This window comes from Microcaecilia unicolor, chromosome 1 (genome assembly GCF_901765095.1).
Source record: "Microcaecilia unicolor chromosome 1, aMicUni1.1, whole genome shotgun sequence".
Taxonomy (NCBI): Eukaryota; Metazoa; Chordata; class Amphibia; order Gymnophiona; family Siphonopidae; genus Microcaecilia; species Microcaecilia unicolor.
In genome coordinates, this window is record NC_044031.1 from 442405050 (window position 1) to 442422665 (window position 17616).

Below are 17616 nucleotides of genomic sequence, written 5' to 3' on the forward strand. Positions count from 1 at the left end.
AAATACTTATCTTACAGTGATGCCTATACCGTCTCAAAGACTGATAGACAGCTATTACAAACGGTACCTACCTCCAGCACAGATGAAAAAATTAAGTAGGGTATACAATTTGTCAAGCAGAGCTCTGATGATAATGAGATCAACATTTTGAGCAAAGGCTTATCTTTTATTCCCACTCTACAGTATAATGCTTTAATAAGAGGATGGGGCTATTCAAATTCACAGGCAAACTCAGGATTCTAGATTACTTTTCAAAACACTTTTAATGCATCAGATATGTTGATTGTTAGGAAGTGACAGCAGGTGGATGCCTCAGGCTTTCAAAATCCCATGATTCAGGCATATGAAAATATTGTATTGAAAGAAATTTCACAACTTGAGTGCCAGTAGGAAAAAGTATTCTAATTTGAAAATAAGCATGAAAGGAACAGCTATTGAGTCGTTGAAGAATGACACAAAGATCATCATTAGCCAGCAGACAAGGGGGGGGGGAGGAGTTGTCATCATGGACAAAGAACAATATCTTAAGGAAATAAATTGGCAGTTGGAAGACCACAAATTTTTATAGAAAACTTGCAGATGACTCCTCTGTATATATAAAGAAGTCCATTGATTCCGCTTTGAAGATTGTAATAAAGCCTCCTATTAAACAAAAGAATTTAATTTCCTGACCATTCAACATCCACACACTCCTAGTTTATATATTTTACCTAAAGTATATAAATCTTTAGAAAATGTACCAGGAAGACCTATTGTTTCTGGAAACAAATCAATAATGGAACCACTCTCCATCCTCATGGATAGTTTCTTCGGGCCGTTAGTTCTTCTCACCTCTTTATTTATAAGGGATTCCTCAGACATGATTACTTATCAAGTTAAGACTTAAGATGAATGTTTTTTGGTCGCACTTGATGTGGAATCATTATATACAAACGTTCCACAGGATGCTTCTCTTAACATTATTCTTGAGGCTTTAAGCAACAATCCACAACTGAGACGAATACCAGCTGAATTTTTTATGTCTCTGGCATAAACTGCATTAACTAGGAATTATTTTTGTTTTCATAAGAGATTTTATCAGCAGATTAGGGGGACAGCAATGGGATACACCATGGTGCCCTCAATCGCAAATTTGTATATGGCCATCTTAGTAAACAGGGTCCTTAATGCATAACACCTTTTTTTTTTTTTTAAGATTTCTTTGTTCAAGGGATACGTTTTTTACATTTTCCTTTTAGGCTGTCTTGGATGTACACTTACTGGCTATTAAATGTGTGCGCAAATCAGGAATGTGCCTTAAATTGCACAAGCAATTTTTGGCAACCTTTACAGAATCTGGGGGATAGTGTGCATTCTTTCAGAAAGCAACAGGACCCAGAGTCCAAGAAGAATCTTCACTAATTAGGCTGCATCAGGGGTTTACAAACCACTATTCAATTGAACATATATAGAAAATATAAATATAATTAAAATACAATTAAAATCCATGCACAAAAACATGCAGAAAAATTAAAACATGCAATAATGAAATATAACTATATTCAAATACTAAAATCATTAAATCTCAGAAAGTAAAAAAATAACTTCGAGAATAAAAAATAAAAATTGTTTAAGAAACAAGAGCCAGACAAGTGAACCAGGATGCAGCATACCAAATTGTATTCTATTTATAATTTATGTTTCTGAATATATGTTCAATTGAATAGTGGTTTGTAAACCCCTGAAGCAGCCTAATTGGCGAAACGTGGCCTCGTCGGGTCTATTGTAATAAAGATTCTTCTTGGATTCCGGGTCTGCTCTGGTTTCTGTTGCTTGCTGTTTGCTGCAGACTGGGAGAGCCTCTTTTGGTGTCGTGTACTTCTTCAGAAAAGTGCACACTAATTATGATACAGGAAAGAAAAACATAAAATGTATTTTATTCCTGATATTTTGGACAGAAAACACAACAAAACTAACCATTTCCATGTATTTCCCATGCCATTTCAAAGACAAGCACAATCCTACCAGTTTGTTTTTTGTTAAGGAATTCTGACAATATTTTGAAGTTATAGATCAGTACCATCATCTCAGATTTCTGGATATAGAAAAAGTGAAATGTGGTTTGAAAAAAACATCGAGAATATCTGTTCTGTAGTCACTGAAGAACGACAACACAGTGACCTGGTTAACCTTTCGGATATAGTTGTCATGTTTGAAGCATTAGATTCAGACTACAAAATGGTTTATCCTAATGAAGGTAAAATTATGTATAATCATACCTGATAATTTCTTTCCATTAATCATAGCTGATCAATCCATAGACTGGTGGGTTGTGTCCATCTACCAGCAGGTGGAGATAGAGAGCAAACTTTTGCCTCCCTATATGTGGTCATGTGCTGCCGGAAACTCCTCAGTATGTCGATATCAAAGCTCCATCCGCAGGACTCAGCACTTAGAGAATTACACCCACGAAGGGACACTCTGCCCAGCTCACCACCGCCGAAACTGGGGGAGGGGAATTAACCCAGCTCATCCCCACACAAGTGGGGGAGGGGAATCCGTCCAGCTCATCCCCGCGGAGCGGGGGAGGGACACCACACCCGCCGATGCGGGGGGATCTGGCTTATCCTGCAACCGCAACCGCGGGAGGAGCTGACTGACCCTAACACCGCCGAAGCGGGAAGGGTACAAAGCTGCCCTACAGCCGCACGAAGCGGGAGGGAGTGCCGGCAGAATTTATGTCTCAATCCAGCCCCGTAAAACGGAGGGGAGAGGAATGCAGCAGCTCACTGTAACACAAACTCGTCTCAACTCTTGAAGAATCCAAGTGAAAAAACTTGAACACGAAGTCTTCTGAAGTAACTGAAGACTAAACTTGAACCTGAAATGCAACCAGAATAAAACAGTACAGATATCTGGTAGGGGCTATGGATTGATCAGCTATGATTAATGGAAAGAAAATTATCAGGTATGATTATACATAATTTTACCTTCCATATCATCAAGCTGATCAATCCATAGACTGGTGGGATGTACCGAAGCAGTACTCACCCAGGGCGGGACATTAGAAATCCCTGACCTCAACACTGAAGCTCCAAACCGGGCCTCCGCCCGTGCAGCCACAGTCAAACGGTAATGCTTGGAGAATGTATGAGCCGAAGCCCAAGTTGCCGCCTTGCATATCTCTTCCAAGGAGACGGACCCGGCCTCTGCCATCGAGGTCGCCTGAGCTCTTCGTGGAGTGAGCCTTCAGCTGGATAGGCGGCACCTTCCCGCGGCCACATAAGCCGCTGCAATGGCTTCCTTGACCCATCTTGCCACTGTAGGCTTAGCAGCCTGCAGACCCTTACGAGGACCTGTAAACAGGACAAACAGATGATCCGATTTCCGGAAATCATTGGTCACTTCCAAGTATCTGATGATGACTCGTCTCACATCCAGATATTTAAGAGCAGAGTACTCCTCTGGGTAGTCCTCCCTACGAAGGAAGGGAGACAGGCTGCTGATTCACATGGAAGCGAGAAACAATCTTGGGCAGGAAGGAAGGCACTGTGCGAATAGTCACTCCTGCCTCAGTGAACTGCAGAAAAGGCTCTCGACATGAGAGCGCCTGGAGCTCGGAAACTCTTCTGGCTGAAGTGATAGCCACCAAAAAGACTGCTTTCAACGTCAGGTCTTTCAGAGATGCCCTCGACAAGGGTTCAAAAGGCGGCTTCTGCAATGCTCTTAGCACCAGGTTGAGATTCCACGCAGGCACCACTGAGTGCAGAGGAGGGCGCAGGTGATTAACTCCCTTGAGAAAGCGCACCACATCTGGCTGCGAAGCCAGGGAAGCACCCTTCAGGCGGCCCCTGAAGCAAGCCAGAGCCGCTACCTGGACTTTAAGGGAACTGAGCGACAGGCCTTTCTCCAGACCTTCTTGCAGGAACGCCAACACTGAAGAAATTGGAGCAGTGAAGGGAGAAAGTGAGCCTGCTTCACACCATGCTGCAAAGATACGCCAAACCCTGGCGTAAGCAGTAGAAGTAGAGCGCTTCCTCGCTCTCAGCATAGTGGCGATGACCTTGTCTGAGAAGCCCTTCTTCCTCAGACGCTGCCGCTCAATAGCCAGGCCGTAAGACCAAAGGGGGGAGGGATCCTCCATCACCACGGGACCCTGATGTAACAGGCCCTGCTCCACTGAGAGCCGCAGAGGATCGTCGACTGAGAGCCTGATCAAGTCCGCATACCAGGGACGTCTGGGCCAATCCGGACCCACCAGGATTACCCTGCCGGGATGCTTTGCCACCCGGTCTAGCACCCTGCCCAACATGGGCCAGGGCGGGAACACATAGAGGAGCTCTTGTGTCGGCCACTGTTGGAGAAGAGCATCTACTCCCAGGGATCGAGGGTCCCGTCCTCTGCTGAAAAAGCGCGGCACTTGGCAATTGGCCGATGACGCCATCAGATCTAGGCTCGGCTGGCCCCAGTGCTTCGTGATGTCCAAGAACGCCTGAGCAGATAGTTGCCACTCTCCGGGCTCCAAGGTATGGCGACTGAGAAAGTCCGCCTTGACATTCATGACTCCGGCAATGTGGGCCGCTGAAAGCTGCTCCAGGTTCGCTTCCGCCCACTGGCAATAGACTCATAGCCTCCTGGCTAGAGGGGCGCTCTTGGATACCTCCCTGGCGGTTGATATAGCCACAGCCGTGGCATTGTCCGACAGGACCCGTACAGGCTTCAACACCAGTACCGGGATGAACTCCAATAACACCAACCGAATGGCTCTGAGTTCCAGGAGGTTGATAGACCACTTGCCTCTGCAGGAGACTAGAGCCCCTGCGCTGTCCTTCCCAAGCAGTGGGCTCCCCAGCCCATCAAAGAGGCGTCTGTCGTGACGACAATCCACTCCGGGGTCACCAGAGGCAATCCTGCAGACACCTTGTCTGTCTGCGTCCACCAGCTCAGCGCCTTGCGCACTGCTGGGTCCACGGGAAGGCGCACAGCATAATCCTCCGACATCGGAGTCCAGCGCAGCAGCAGAGATAGCTGTAGTGGTCTCATATGAGCCCTGGCCCAGGGCACTACTTCCATCGTGGCCGTCATAGAGCCCAACAGCTGCACGTAGTCCCAAGCTCCGAATAGGAGAGGCTACTAGGAACTAGTCCACCTGAGCCTGAAGCTTGACAATCCGATTGTCTGGCAGGAACACTCTGCCCACTTGGGTGTCGAATCGAACTCCCAGATACACCAGGGACTGAGTCGGGCGCAGCTGGCTCTTCTTCCAGTTGATGATCCATCCCAGGGAGCTCAAAAGAGCAACTACCCGGTCCATAGCTTTGCCGCACTCTGCATAAGAGGGGGCTCGGATCAACCAGTCGTCCAGATAAGGATGGACTTGTACTCCTTCTGTTAGCAGGAAGGCCGCTATGACCCCCATTACTTTGGAAAAGGTCCGCGGAGCAGTAGCCAACCCGAAAGGGAGGGCTCTGAACTGGAAGTGTCGTCTCAGGACTGTAAAACGCAGAAAGCGTTGGAGAGGAGGCCAGATGGGAATATGCAGGTACGCTTCCTTGATGTCCAAGGAAGCCAAGAACTCTCCTGCCTTCACTGCCGCTATAACAGAGCGGAGAGTCTCCATGCGAAAGTGCCTCACTTTCCAGGCCCGATTGACCCCTTTGAGGTCGAGGATAGGCCGGACAGAACCTCCTTTCTTTGGAACCACAAAGTAAATGGAGTAACGTCCCTTGCCCAATCTGATTTTTTTTGGCACCGGAACGACCGCACCCAGGCGGATCAGGTGTCCAAGGTCTGCTGCACTACCACAGCTTGACCGGAGACTTGCAGGGAGAGAGTACAAACCCGTCTCTTAAGGGTTGGCAGAACTCTAGCTTGTAGCCGTCTCTGATGACTTCCAGCACCCACGCGTCTGAAGTTATAGTGGTCCACTCGCCCAGAAACGAGGACAGCCGTCCTCCAATCTGCACTGGGGCGTGGACCAAGGCCCCGTCATTGGGTACGAGACCCTGGGGGAGGACCGGAGGGAGCACCTCCGGGACGGCGGTCTCTGCGAAAGGAATGCTGCTTGGGGAGAAATTCCTCTTGAAGGAAGAGGGGGCAGAGGAACCCGACTTGCCCGGGCGGTACCGACTGGGCTTCCTGAAACCGTCCTCTGGAGGTATCGGGACGAGTACTAACCCGAGCCCTGACCTCTGGTAACTTCTTGCCCTTAGACGTGCCGAGATCGGTCACGATTTTGTCCAGCTCGACCCCAAAGAGCAGCTTGCCTTTAAAAGGCAATCTAGCCAGGCGGGATTTAGAGGCGTGGTCAGCAGACCAATGTTTCAGCCAAAGCCACCGCCGCGCAGAGACTGTCTGAGCCATGCCTTTAGCTGAGGCTCTCCAGACATCATACAGCAAGTCTGCCAAATAGGCTAAGCCCGATTCCAGGGCCGGCCAATCAGCCCTCAAGGAATGATCCGAGGGGGAAGCCCGCTGCACCATAGTCCGGCACGCCCTGGCCACATAGGAGCCGCAAACTGAGGCCTGCAAACTTAAAGCAGCTGCCTCAAAGGACGACCTTAAGGCCGCCTCCAATCTTCTGTCTTGGGCATCCTTTAGGGCTGTGCCACCTTCCACCGGCAACGCCGTTTTCTTAGTCACCGCAGTGATTAAAGAATCCACGGTAGGCCACAGATAGGCCTCACGTTCACTCACAGCCAAAGGATAGAGGCGGACATAGCCCTAGCCACTTTAAGGCTCGTTTCCGGGACATCCCATTGAGCCGCAATTAAGGTGTGCATGGCATCATGCACGTGGAAGGTTCTAGGCGGGCGCTTCGTCCCCAGCATAATGGCAGAGCCAACAGGGGCTGAGGGAGAGACGTCCTCCGGAGAGGAAATCTTCAAAGTGTCCATGGCCTGTAACAACAGGTTGGGCAAATCCTCTGGGCTAAAAAGCCGCGCTGCAGAGGGGTCATCCGCTCCATCCGAGCGGGGATCTATCTCCTCCAAGGAATCCGCAAAGGATCGTTGGGAGACCTCAGACACGCTGCCCTCATCTACATCGGAGGAGACAAAAGTCCTCCAAGGCCTGGAAATCAACCCGAGGGCGTTTACCTCTGGGAACCTCAACCTCTTTATCAGAAGAGGGAGCAGGGGCAGCGTTTTGCATGAGGAAAGCCTGATGCAGCAGCAAAACAAACTCGGGGGAGAAACCCCCCAGACTGTGCACTTCCGCAGCCTGGGCAACAGCCCTAGACGCACTCTCAACCGGCGCTCGCAATAGCGGGGGAGAGACATGCTGCGCATCCAAAATGGCGTCCGGCGCGACACTCCGTGAAGGAGCCGCGCGGGAAGAACGGCGCTTAACTTTAGCCGCTTTGTGCCGTCGCCCAAATTAAGGGCGTTTCATGGCATTAATGTCTCCAACCTCAAGGGCGGCCCCGAAGAAGCCGTCCGAGCCACGTGGCCGGCCAAGATGGCGGAGGCGAGGAGCGGGGGATGGGCGTTTATGGCGGGAAAAAACCGCCACGCCGGAGGAAGGAACGCCGGGACATTCATCGGTCACTAAACTATCACCCATCACAGGGCGAATCAGGTTGTAAAACCCCCGCATCCCCTCTAGAAGCGCTCCAGCGATCCGGGGAGCGACCCTTTGCGCCCATCGCCCTCCGACGCCATTGCACGAGGAGAAGAATCGGGGAACCCCCTGCCCGCTATAAAAAGGTTAAAATTACCTGCTTGCTGCTCCGAGCTGTAACGAACTGGTGTCCCAGTGAGTAGCTGCAATGAACGTTTAAAGAAACGTCGAATTAAACGCCTTTAAAGACGTTTAAAATTTTTTTTTTTTTTTTTTTTTTAAACGGAGCCAGCGGGAGGGGGGAAGAAAAGGAGGGACCTGGCACCACCAGGTTTGCACTTGCTCAAAAGAGCCCTCAACCCCAGGCCTCAACAAAACCTAAGGATTAGGCTTGGAGGCCTAGCCAGAGCTGCTGCTGTGTGTGACCACCACCTGCTGAGATAGAGAACATACTGAGGAGTTTCCGGCAGCACATGACCACATATAGGGAGGCAAAAGTTTGCTCTCTATCTCCACCTGCTGGTAGATGGACACAACCCACCAGTCTATGGATTGATCAGCTTGATGATATGGAATGCTCTATTCGATTAAAAATCTTTGTTTATAAGTGTCTCATTCTGACCTGCTGATGAGAATAAAGTTGTACCAAATCTCTGGACTAAAACTACACCTCAAAGAAAAAAAATGGCACCCCACTGAAGGAAAAAAGTAATAAAAAAAATAGAACCTCTGTATGGAGTCTGTGCTGCTTCTCAAAGTCTTTTTTTTAATTGTAAACAAAAGGCATTTAGAAATTAAGGGGTCCTTTTACTGCAGCCAGAAAATGGCCGATTTGCCTACTTTCTAAAAAACAATTTTTTAATTGCCATGCGCTAATTTTGCCATTAGCGCCCGGTCATTAAAAATATTAGCACATATACATTTATCAATACTTATTTGTATGCATTAAGGGCTCACACACTGATCCTGTGCTAATCAGTTAGCACAATGTAGATGCGCTAACCGATTAACGCAGAAACACCCATTCTCTGCCCCCCAAAATATCTTTTAGCGTGCAGTTTTGCGTGCAGATTTGGACAATACCGCAGGATACCTGAACCATTTAAGGGTGTAAAGGGTCATGGACTTGATATACCACCTTTCTGTGGTTCAACTAAAGCAGTTTACGTATTCTATGCAGGTACTTTCTCTATCCCTACTGGGCTCACATGTTAAATTTTGAACCTGGGGTCACAAGAAGCAGAAGGGGAATCAAACCCAGTTCTCCAGGTTCTCAGCCCACTGCACTAATCACTGGGCTACTCCCCATTCTAAGCACTAGCGTTAGCACAGCTTAGTAAAAGGACTCCTAAGTGCTGTTGCTGTCACTAATGGCTGCAGCAATAATGTAGGGCCACACAGAATGAGGTATGTGCAGAAGTGTTTTGACCATCATCTTAGCACCTCAGACGCTAAAATTATATGACTGATGAGTGTATGAGCGGAGTATGCTTATACACTCCACATGCCTGGAATAGACTTCCTGTGCCGGTATGTCAAGCTCCATCTCTGTCCGTCTTCAAATCTATGCTAAAAGCCCACCTTTTTGATGCTGCTTTTAACTCCTAACCTTATTCACTTGTTCAGAACCCTTATTTTATCATCCTCACTTTAATATTCCCTTATCTCTTGTTTGCCATGTTTGTCTGTTCTAATTAGATTGTAAGGTCTGTCGAGCAGGGACTGTCTCTTCATGTTCAAGTGTACAGCGCTGCGTACGTCTAGTAGCACTTTAGAAATGATAAGTAATAGTAGTAGTATGCAGTAAGTGAAAGGGTAGAAAGTTCAAGGGTTCTGGACTCAGGACACCTAAAGATGCTGGAGTCCTTGAATGAAGAACCTAGAATGGAGTGGAGTTGAGAACATGGCACCCCCTTCTCTCTAGCCCCTTAAATTGAGAATGTTGTCTCTAGGGACCCCAAATCTCTCTTTGGTGGTTGGCAATTCACTTCCTAATGAAGTTAACTGAAAGTTAAAATTTTACTTCACATCCACAAACCATAAAACCATTATAAACCACAAAATTCTACTGCTTTGTCACTCTCTTATCAGCCATCCATATCTCCCTGTTTCTTACCTAACTCTCTTCCTGTGAGTCTGTCATTGAAATGCTTTCTGTTTCACTTATATATTCTGATGTCTGTCAACATTTGCTTATTTCTGATCTAAGAAGGGTTACCTTCGAAAGCTAATCAAAAAATGTATTAAGTTTAGGCCAATAAAAAAAGGTATCTTATTTTCTTTTCTATGTTTTGATTTATTTAATATTAACCTTTAATAGTGAACACAACTACCACACCACTTTACATCTAGAAATAAGTTAAAACTTACTGTTTATGTCTCCTTACCCATAAGTCATTGTCCTTTTCAGTGATTTTTTATATTATGCTGTCTTGGTATTTAATAAAGATATTAATAAAAAAAATAAATAAATAAAAACCTCAGTGCTAACTGGTAATTTAAAGAGTGCTAAAAAATTAGTGCACTTTACATTGGAAGTAATTTCATATGCAGCTCATTAACTTGCATTATGTCCACTGAATTAAAATTAGTCCAGTAGCTTACTTCCTGCTTAGAACAGGGTTTCTGTATGCTAAAATATTTCCTGCACTGGAAACCATGTGGTCCTTTTTACTAAGCTGCAGTAAGCACTATGGAGAAGGTTCTATATATGGCGTTGAAATCAGTACCAAGTGTATTCTATAATCGACACCTAGATTTAGGCACCAATTATAGAATACGTTTAGTTGATATTTCAGCGCCTAAATCTGTATGCTTCCATTTACACCAATGAAAACTTGGTATACATCCCTGCGTGCAGATTTAGGCGCACTAGGCCATATTCAAAGTCGTTAACTCGCGACAGGATTGTGAAAAATTACAGAAGGGCCTTACGACACTGGGAGACTGGGCGGCTAAATGGCAGATGACGTTTAATGTGAGCAAGTGCAAGGTGATGCATGTGGGAAAAAAGAACCCAAATTATAGCTACGTCATGCAAGGTTCCACGTTAGGAGTTACAGACCAAGAAATGGATCTGGGTGTCGTCGTCGATAACACACTGAAACCTTCTGCTCAGTGTGCTGCTGCGGCTAGGAAAGCGAATAGAATGTTGGGTATCATTAGGAAAGGTATGGAAAACAGGTGTGAGGATGTTATAATGCAGTTGTATCACTCCATGGTGCGACAGCACCTTGAGTACTGTGTTCAATTCTGGTCGCCGCATCTCAAGAAAGATATAGTAGAATTGGAAAAGGTGCAGCGAAGGGCGACTAAAATGATAGCGGGGATGGGACGACTTCCCTATGAAGAAAGACTAAGGAGGCTAGGGCTTTTCAGTTTGGAGAAGAGACGGCTGAGGGGAGACATGATAGAGGCGTATAAAATAATGAGTGGAGTGGAACAGGTGGATGTGAAGCGTCTGTTCACGCTTTCCAAAAATACTAGGACTAGGGGCATGCGATGAAACTACAGTGTAGTAAATTTAAAACAAATCGGAGAAAATGTTTCTTCACCCAACGCATAATTAAACTCTGGAATTCGTTGCCGTAGAACGTGGTGAAGGCGGTTAGCTTAGCAGAGTTTTAAAAGGGGCTAGACGGTTTCCTAAAGGGCAAGTCCATAAACCACTACTAAATGGACTTGGGAAAATCCACAATTTCAGGAATAACATGTATAGAATGTTTGTACTTTTGGGAAGCTCGCCAGGTGCCCTTGGCCTGGATTGGCCGCTGTCGTGAACAGGATGCTGGGCTCGATGGACCTTTGGTCTTTTCCCAGTATGGCATTACTTCTGTACTTATATTCTATAACTAGGCACGTAAATTTGGAACACCCATGAAATGCCCATAACCATGCCCTTTTTGTCTGCCCACGTTAGAAGTTCGGCGCACATCTTTACAGAATACACTGACTCGTGCCCCAAAATTCTAATCAATGCCAATTAGTGCTCATTATTGCTTGTTAAGTGCTGATATCAGTGCTCATTAGCTTCTTAAACCAATTAAGTTACGAGCGGTGTTATAGAATCTGCGCCTGTGTGTGCTTACTCCAGCTTAAAAGGGCTTACATTTGGATATGCTGAAGTGTCCCATGGTCATTTTGCAATCTGCACACACAAACTATGCACTCATTTCTTTTTCTTTTTTGCAGAGGGGGATATGTCTGGGGGAAAGAGAGGGCATTTCTGCATTACTCAGCAAATCTGCATTACTATGTGCCAATTACCATGTGAGCCCTTATCACATACAAAATAGGTGGCAGTAAGAGCCAGCTTATTTTGTGCCAGAATGGAGTAAGTCTTCTCGTCACTAGTGGTTGGTGGAAGGGAGCAGCGATTCATGCAGCCTCCTCACATCAACTCCGGATCCTTCTCTCTGATGTAACTCTTGCTTCCACGTAGGTAGGAAGTATCAGATAGAAGGCTCTAGGATTGGCGCAAGCAGCTGTATGAATCGCTGCTCGCTGCCGCCGACAGCTAGAGACAAAAAAAAAAAATTTTTTAAAGGTACAGGGGGGGGGGTTAAGAGACAAGGGGAGATGCCTGGTTGCTGGCTGGAGAGGGGATAGAAGGAGAGATGCAGGGCTATTTTTGGAGTGGGGGAAGAGAAGGTAAAAGGAATATTTTGAAAGTGGGGGAGGAGAAGGTTAATTCTAGACTATTGGTGAGGGTGAAGGGAGAAAGAGAAAGTAAATTCTGGACTACTTATGAGGATGGGGAAAGAGAAGGTAAACGCTGGATTCTGTAAGGGTGTGAGGCGAATGGAGGTGAGAGGGGAAGAAGGTCAAATGCTAGACCACGTGTGGGTGTGGAGAGGGGAAGGGACGGTCAAATGCTGGACCATGTGTGGCGGTGGGCCTTGACAATTTTAGCACGTGTAAGTGTGCCAAGGGTAAAAATCTCTGGTGTAGATCATTACACTGGCCCTTCTCTGCAGTAGGCCCACAGATAACCTGCTGCCATGTCACTGACTTCAACTGATTACAACCACTGAAAACCCCGATTAAAAATACAAAGCACAAAAAAATACCAGTACAAAACAGGATTGTAAAACAGTACGTTTATGAACCTGTCGAGAAGCCTTTAATATAGATTTTTAATCTGATGTTTTTGGTGTACTGTAGCTTTGGCAGTGTGACTGGAGGCACGGTAACTCTGCAGGACTTTAATTCTTTTCTTTTAAGGGTTGGAGTTCCTTGCAGACAATGGTTTGGTTTTGTGTTATTATCAGTGCTTTTTTTGTGCCGGTATGCACCGGATACAGGTGAGGGAAGAGAGGAGAAGTGCTGGACATGGATGGAGGGGAGGAGCGAGGAGAAGTGCTGGACATGGATGGAGGGGAAGAGCGAGGAGAAGTGCTGGACATGGATGGAGGGGAGGAGCGAGGAGAAGTGCTGGACATGGATGGAGGGAAAGAGCGAGGAGAAGTGCTGGACATGGATGGAGGGGAGGAAAGAAGAAAAGAAGATACCATGGATGGAGATGAGGGAAAGGGATGAGAGGAGAAAAACTGCACATGGTTTGAGAAAATAGGCAAAATCTGGATCCACGTTATACCTCCTCCAGTCAATTCCACGGAGGAGGACCGAGCTTTTACTTATGGATATAGGGCAAGAAATGAAGAAGAAAGGAGGAAAGTAAAGAAATAAATGGAAAGGAAGCTCTGGAAACAGAGTTAAGAGAATAGATAGCGAGCAGCAGAATCAGAGACTAGGACCAATATGGATAGAACAACAAAGTCACCAGACAACAAAGGTAGAAAAAAAAAATCATTTATTTTCATTTAGTGTTTGGAATACGTCCAATTTGAGAATTTGCATCTGCTGTCTTATTTTGCACTGGGTATACTGGAGCTGTAACAGCTTACAGAAATTATTTATAATGAAAAAAATCACATTTTTTTTCCTCCTGTACTAGTATAATATTTTCAATGATGTCTGTTTATATGCACCATGGCTGGTATAAAGGGGTGTGGCTATGTGGGTGCAGCTATAATAGGGGTGGAGCCATATGTGGTGACCCCACCCATGAGTACCAGCACCTTTTTTTCTACAAAAAAAAGCAACTGTTAATTGCCACTGTGCTTTGATGGTTCTCCCTAAATGGTTTAATCAAATAAATATAACCTAAACATTTTCACATGTACGTCAGCATTTTTTGCTTTGCCTTTCAGTTGCTTTTTGGGGCAAGGCCTTTATTTCTGAACATGGGCCCAAAAGTAAATGTTGCTCAGAATTCAGAAAGCAAGACAAAGCACTATTCTATATAATAGAAGATCAGCTGTACCCAAACTATAGGTCATGACTCCAAAACAGGACACAAAAACCTCATTTGAAGACACAAACAGCACTGACCGGTGCAAGTCTGTGGGACCTATTACTTGGCTTGCATGGGAGAACAGGGACTGTAGTAGCAGTCCACATAACTTGCAAGTCAACCTAGAGCAGAGGCACTGGAGGAAAGATAGGGCTGAGGCTTGCAGTCAGATAAAGTTCAAAAAACACTGCAATGTACATTAGCATCTGATACCCATTAGAATTGATATATCTCTGCAATCATAGAAAAGCAAAAATATCTCTCCTAAACAAACTGCACCCCAGTATTTCCTTTTCCTTCAGGAACAATATTTCTCCAGTAGTCATTTCTGTTAGGAACAACACATACAACCTCCAAGGTCGTTTGACGAGACAAAAACTTAGCAGTACCTTCAGGCAGCATGCATCAGTACAAAATGCAACACCTAAAAGCACCAGTAGGTTATGCTATAGTGCAGCTCAGATCCTGTACTCCTTTTAAGGAATCATATCTGTCACTAAGGTAAAATCCTAGGATTAAGCAAGGGCATCTCCTGCCATTCATAAATTTAAAGAGGCAAGTGGTGGGCTAGGATAATTACTGTCAGCCCAAGGCAAACCCTCTTACAACGGAGGCTCCCATACCTAGGCCCTAATTTGCAATCGATACGAGAGTTTAAGGCAACCTGTTTCCGATTCAAACGTAGGGCGGGGAAGGGAGTAACCCTGATAAATAAATCAAACAGACCTGCTAGAAGAGGTTAACACGGAACAAAATCTGGGGATAGCTAGTAGGCGGCGCTCCTAATGCAGAGGGTGAAGAGCTTAGTAGAGAGAGTATGAGAAACAGGAGACAAGGTTACGGGTACTTACGAATCATCCAAATCCTCCACTGAAGCGGAAACCGCAGCTAGGAAGCGCAGCAGCAACAGTGGAACCGCAGCTGTAAATACAGAGGGAAAGAAGCATTATGGGAGCCACTTGCAAGCAGCGGCAGCAACAGTAGGACACGGGAACGCACAGCCCTTTCTCTCCCCCAGGTACCTGCACAATAAAGCCATCCGGAGCGCGCACCCATGCTCCCAGCAAAAGAAACAACCACACAATGTGAGTGAGAGAGATGTGCCGGAAGCAAATCAAACCCAGCATGAGCTGCTCCCTGCGCCTGCGCGAACTCGACTATTGGGAAGGGGAGAGGTGCAGTAGCGCTGCACTGTAATTCGTAATTGTGGGATGTAGGGGAGAGCACTGTGTTGGTTTGCTTGCTTTCAACAAGGAAACGTGAAGTCACGAAATACGGATACGCGGCTAGCTGATCTCTCCGCTGAGACTAAGCCGCGCATACATAGCGGGAGCTGATGGAAAGTTCGGGGTGCGCTTGCATCTGGGCCCGAGCCTGTCCTCCAAGGCTTCTTTATAGTAGTAGTAGTAGTAAGGGCAGTGGGAGCTGACAGGGGCTCAGCTCACATTCCTGCCGCCAGCATGAGCTCCTCTCCAGTGCCCTGCAGGAGGGTCTAGGGATTGGCTTTCGCTTTAAGACATCCATAAAGGACATCCCTGATGAGCACGTTTTTTTGGGGGGGGGGGGCATTTCTTTCCCCGATTTTTTTTTTTTTATATAGAAGTCTTCAGAGGCGATCCTGTGCAGCCCCAACGAGAGGTGCAGACCTCTCGTTAGGTTTTCCACAGTGCTGGGCAGTGTTGCCAGGTGGAAAATTTTTTTCCCACCCAATCCAGCACAAAAACCGCCCAAAACCCGCCCAAACTCAAACCCCGCCCCTGACACCCCGCCCCCGCCGTCATCAACCCCGCCCCCGCCGTCACCCCCGCCTCCCCGTCACCCGCCCCGCCTCCTACTCAAACCCCGCCCAAAATGTCACTAACCACGCCCCCCGCGGCCGAAAAAGCCACACAAAAAACCGCCCTGAAGCCCAAAAACAGCCCAAAAAACCGCAACCCCGCCGCGGGCAAAAATTTCCCGCGGCGGGTCGCGGAAAACCGCCCAATTGGCGGTAAAACCGCCCACCTGGCAACACTGGTGCTGGGGTCGGAAAACGGCGGTGCATCTCCTAATTAGCTCATTATAATAGCCTGTAGATCATTTGCATTCCGTTTTTGTTAGCTGCTACCCTGACAGGAAAACGCCCTTTTGTGCATGTCCTGGTTTACTACTTGCACGTTAAACTGGCTAGAACCAGTTTAAAACCCAGGTTGCTGGCTCCTTAGGGTTAGTGTATCTGCCAGTAAGGTGGGTTTAAAACTGGTTCTAGGCAGTTTAACTTGCAAGTAGTAAACCAGGACATGCACAAAAGGGCATTGTCCTATCACGGTAGCAGCTAACGAAAACAGAATGCAGATAAGCAAATTAGTATTATAATGTGTATAAATCGTATTACAAGGAGATGCACTACCGTTTTCCGACCCCTCACTGTGGAAAAACCTAACGGGAGGTCTGCACCTCTCGTTGGGGCTGCTGTGAGGGAATTGGAAGGGGGAAAAAAACGTATCACAGACAGGGAGAGAGCGTGCTACATTACATTCTCCAGAAATACAACTCCCAACGTAATCAGCTGCATTCTAAAACCTACAGAGCACTTCCAATATCTTTTCTTGAATGGATTTGTTGTGATCGGGACAAAGGCTGACTGTGATCCTTTTTGCCGGGGGTTCGGCTGGTGCTGCGCAGAAGGGCTCACCCTAACGCGGAGTTCGAGATAGTTTTTATTTAAAGGAGAAAAGGGGAGTTCAGAGGACAAGGGGAGTGCAATCGGGAACTGCAGCTATCTGTGCTGGGGAGGTTCTGGAGTTCTTGCTGCACTGTCTCTTCGCATCTGTCCCTCCCTCCCAGTCCATGGACGAAAAGCCAATCACAGCGCATTAAGCTGACACCGTGACAGCTAAACGCGCTGTCAGAAAGGAGCAGAAGCCACTGATAGCTGCCAGCAGCATCGGGAGCTTCCTTGTAGCTGCTGCTGCTGCTGCAGGCTCGGGCGATCGAGAGGACATGCAGCCGGAGAGCAGGGAGATGTAACATTTTCCCCGCACCGTCCTGTCTTCACCTGGCTGGATTTTTCTTGTGGATGGCATTGGTTTGGTGTATCTTGTTGCGCTGAGCTGCTACTGCTGCCCTTTGATCTCCCTCCCGATTAGGGGGACAACTTGTTTTTTTTGAGTGAAGGACGTCCTTGGCATGCGCAGAGCAGCCAGCATAATGCTTGGCTGCTCTGCGCATGCTCAGCTGGCTGACTGGCTTGGAAGGAAATCCCATACAAATGAGCTAGCAGCGACCAGCTCATTTGCATGTGATTTCCTTGATGCGTGCCCGTTTCTTACCGATTCGCTAAGGAATCGGTAAGGGAAGGGCTTTAACGATTTTTTTTATTGCATCTACCCAAGGTTCTCACTTTTGCGTTGCAGACGGTTTGCTGGTGCGCGCTCCTACCTCACACAGACGAAGCGTAGGGGTGGGACCGAAGCTGTGGAGTTGGCACGCGAGGGAGCAGGAGCAGCGTTGCCGCTCGTTTGCTGTATTAGGGCAGGCTGCTGCGAGGAAGCGGACGTGTTCTCTGTGGACCAGGCAGAAACGTCAGGAGAGCTGTTACAGTTTCGTTTTGATTCCGCTAAACGTTACATTGCTAGAGGATAATACGGTTATTGAAACACTGTTATTGAGAGTATCTTCTTATCAGATACAGGTTTTTTTTATTTTAAACTTATTACTTTGCAGGCTGTGAAGCCTTATTT

The 17616-nt window shown here is 47.0% G+C and overlaps 1 protein-coding gene across 1 annotated transcript in view; it reads right to left on the reverse strand.

Annotated features, from left to right (window-relative positions):
• Nucleotides 1-15008, reverse strand: part of TMX3 (thioredoxin related transmembrane protein 3) — a 214564-nt gene extending 199556 nt beyond the window's left edge. Inside the window, exons 1-2 of the mRNA XM_030212643.1 lie at nucleotides 14917-15008; nucleotides 14746-14815 (exon numbers count right to left, since the gene is read on the reverse strand). Coding sequence (XP_030068503.1) covers nucleotides 14746-14815; nucleotides 14917-14950 — 104 coding nt within the window. The 5' untranslated portion in view covers nucleotides 14951-15008. The remainder of the gene's footprint in view (nucleotides 1-14745; nucleotides 14816-14916) is intronic.
• Nucleotides 15009-17616: the final 2608 nt, after the last annotated feature.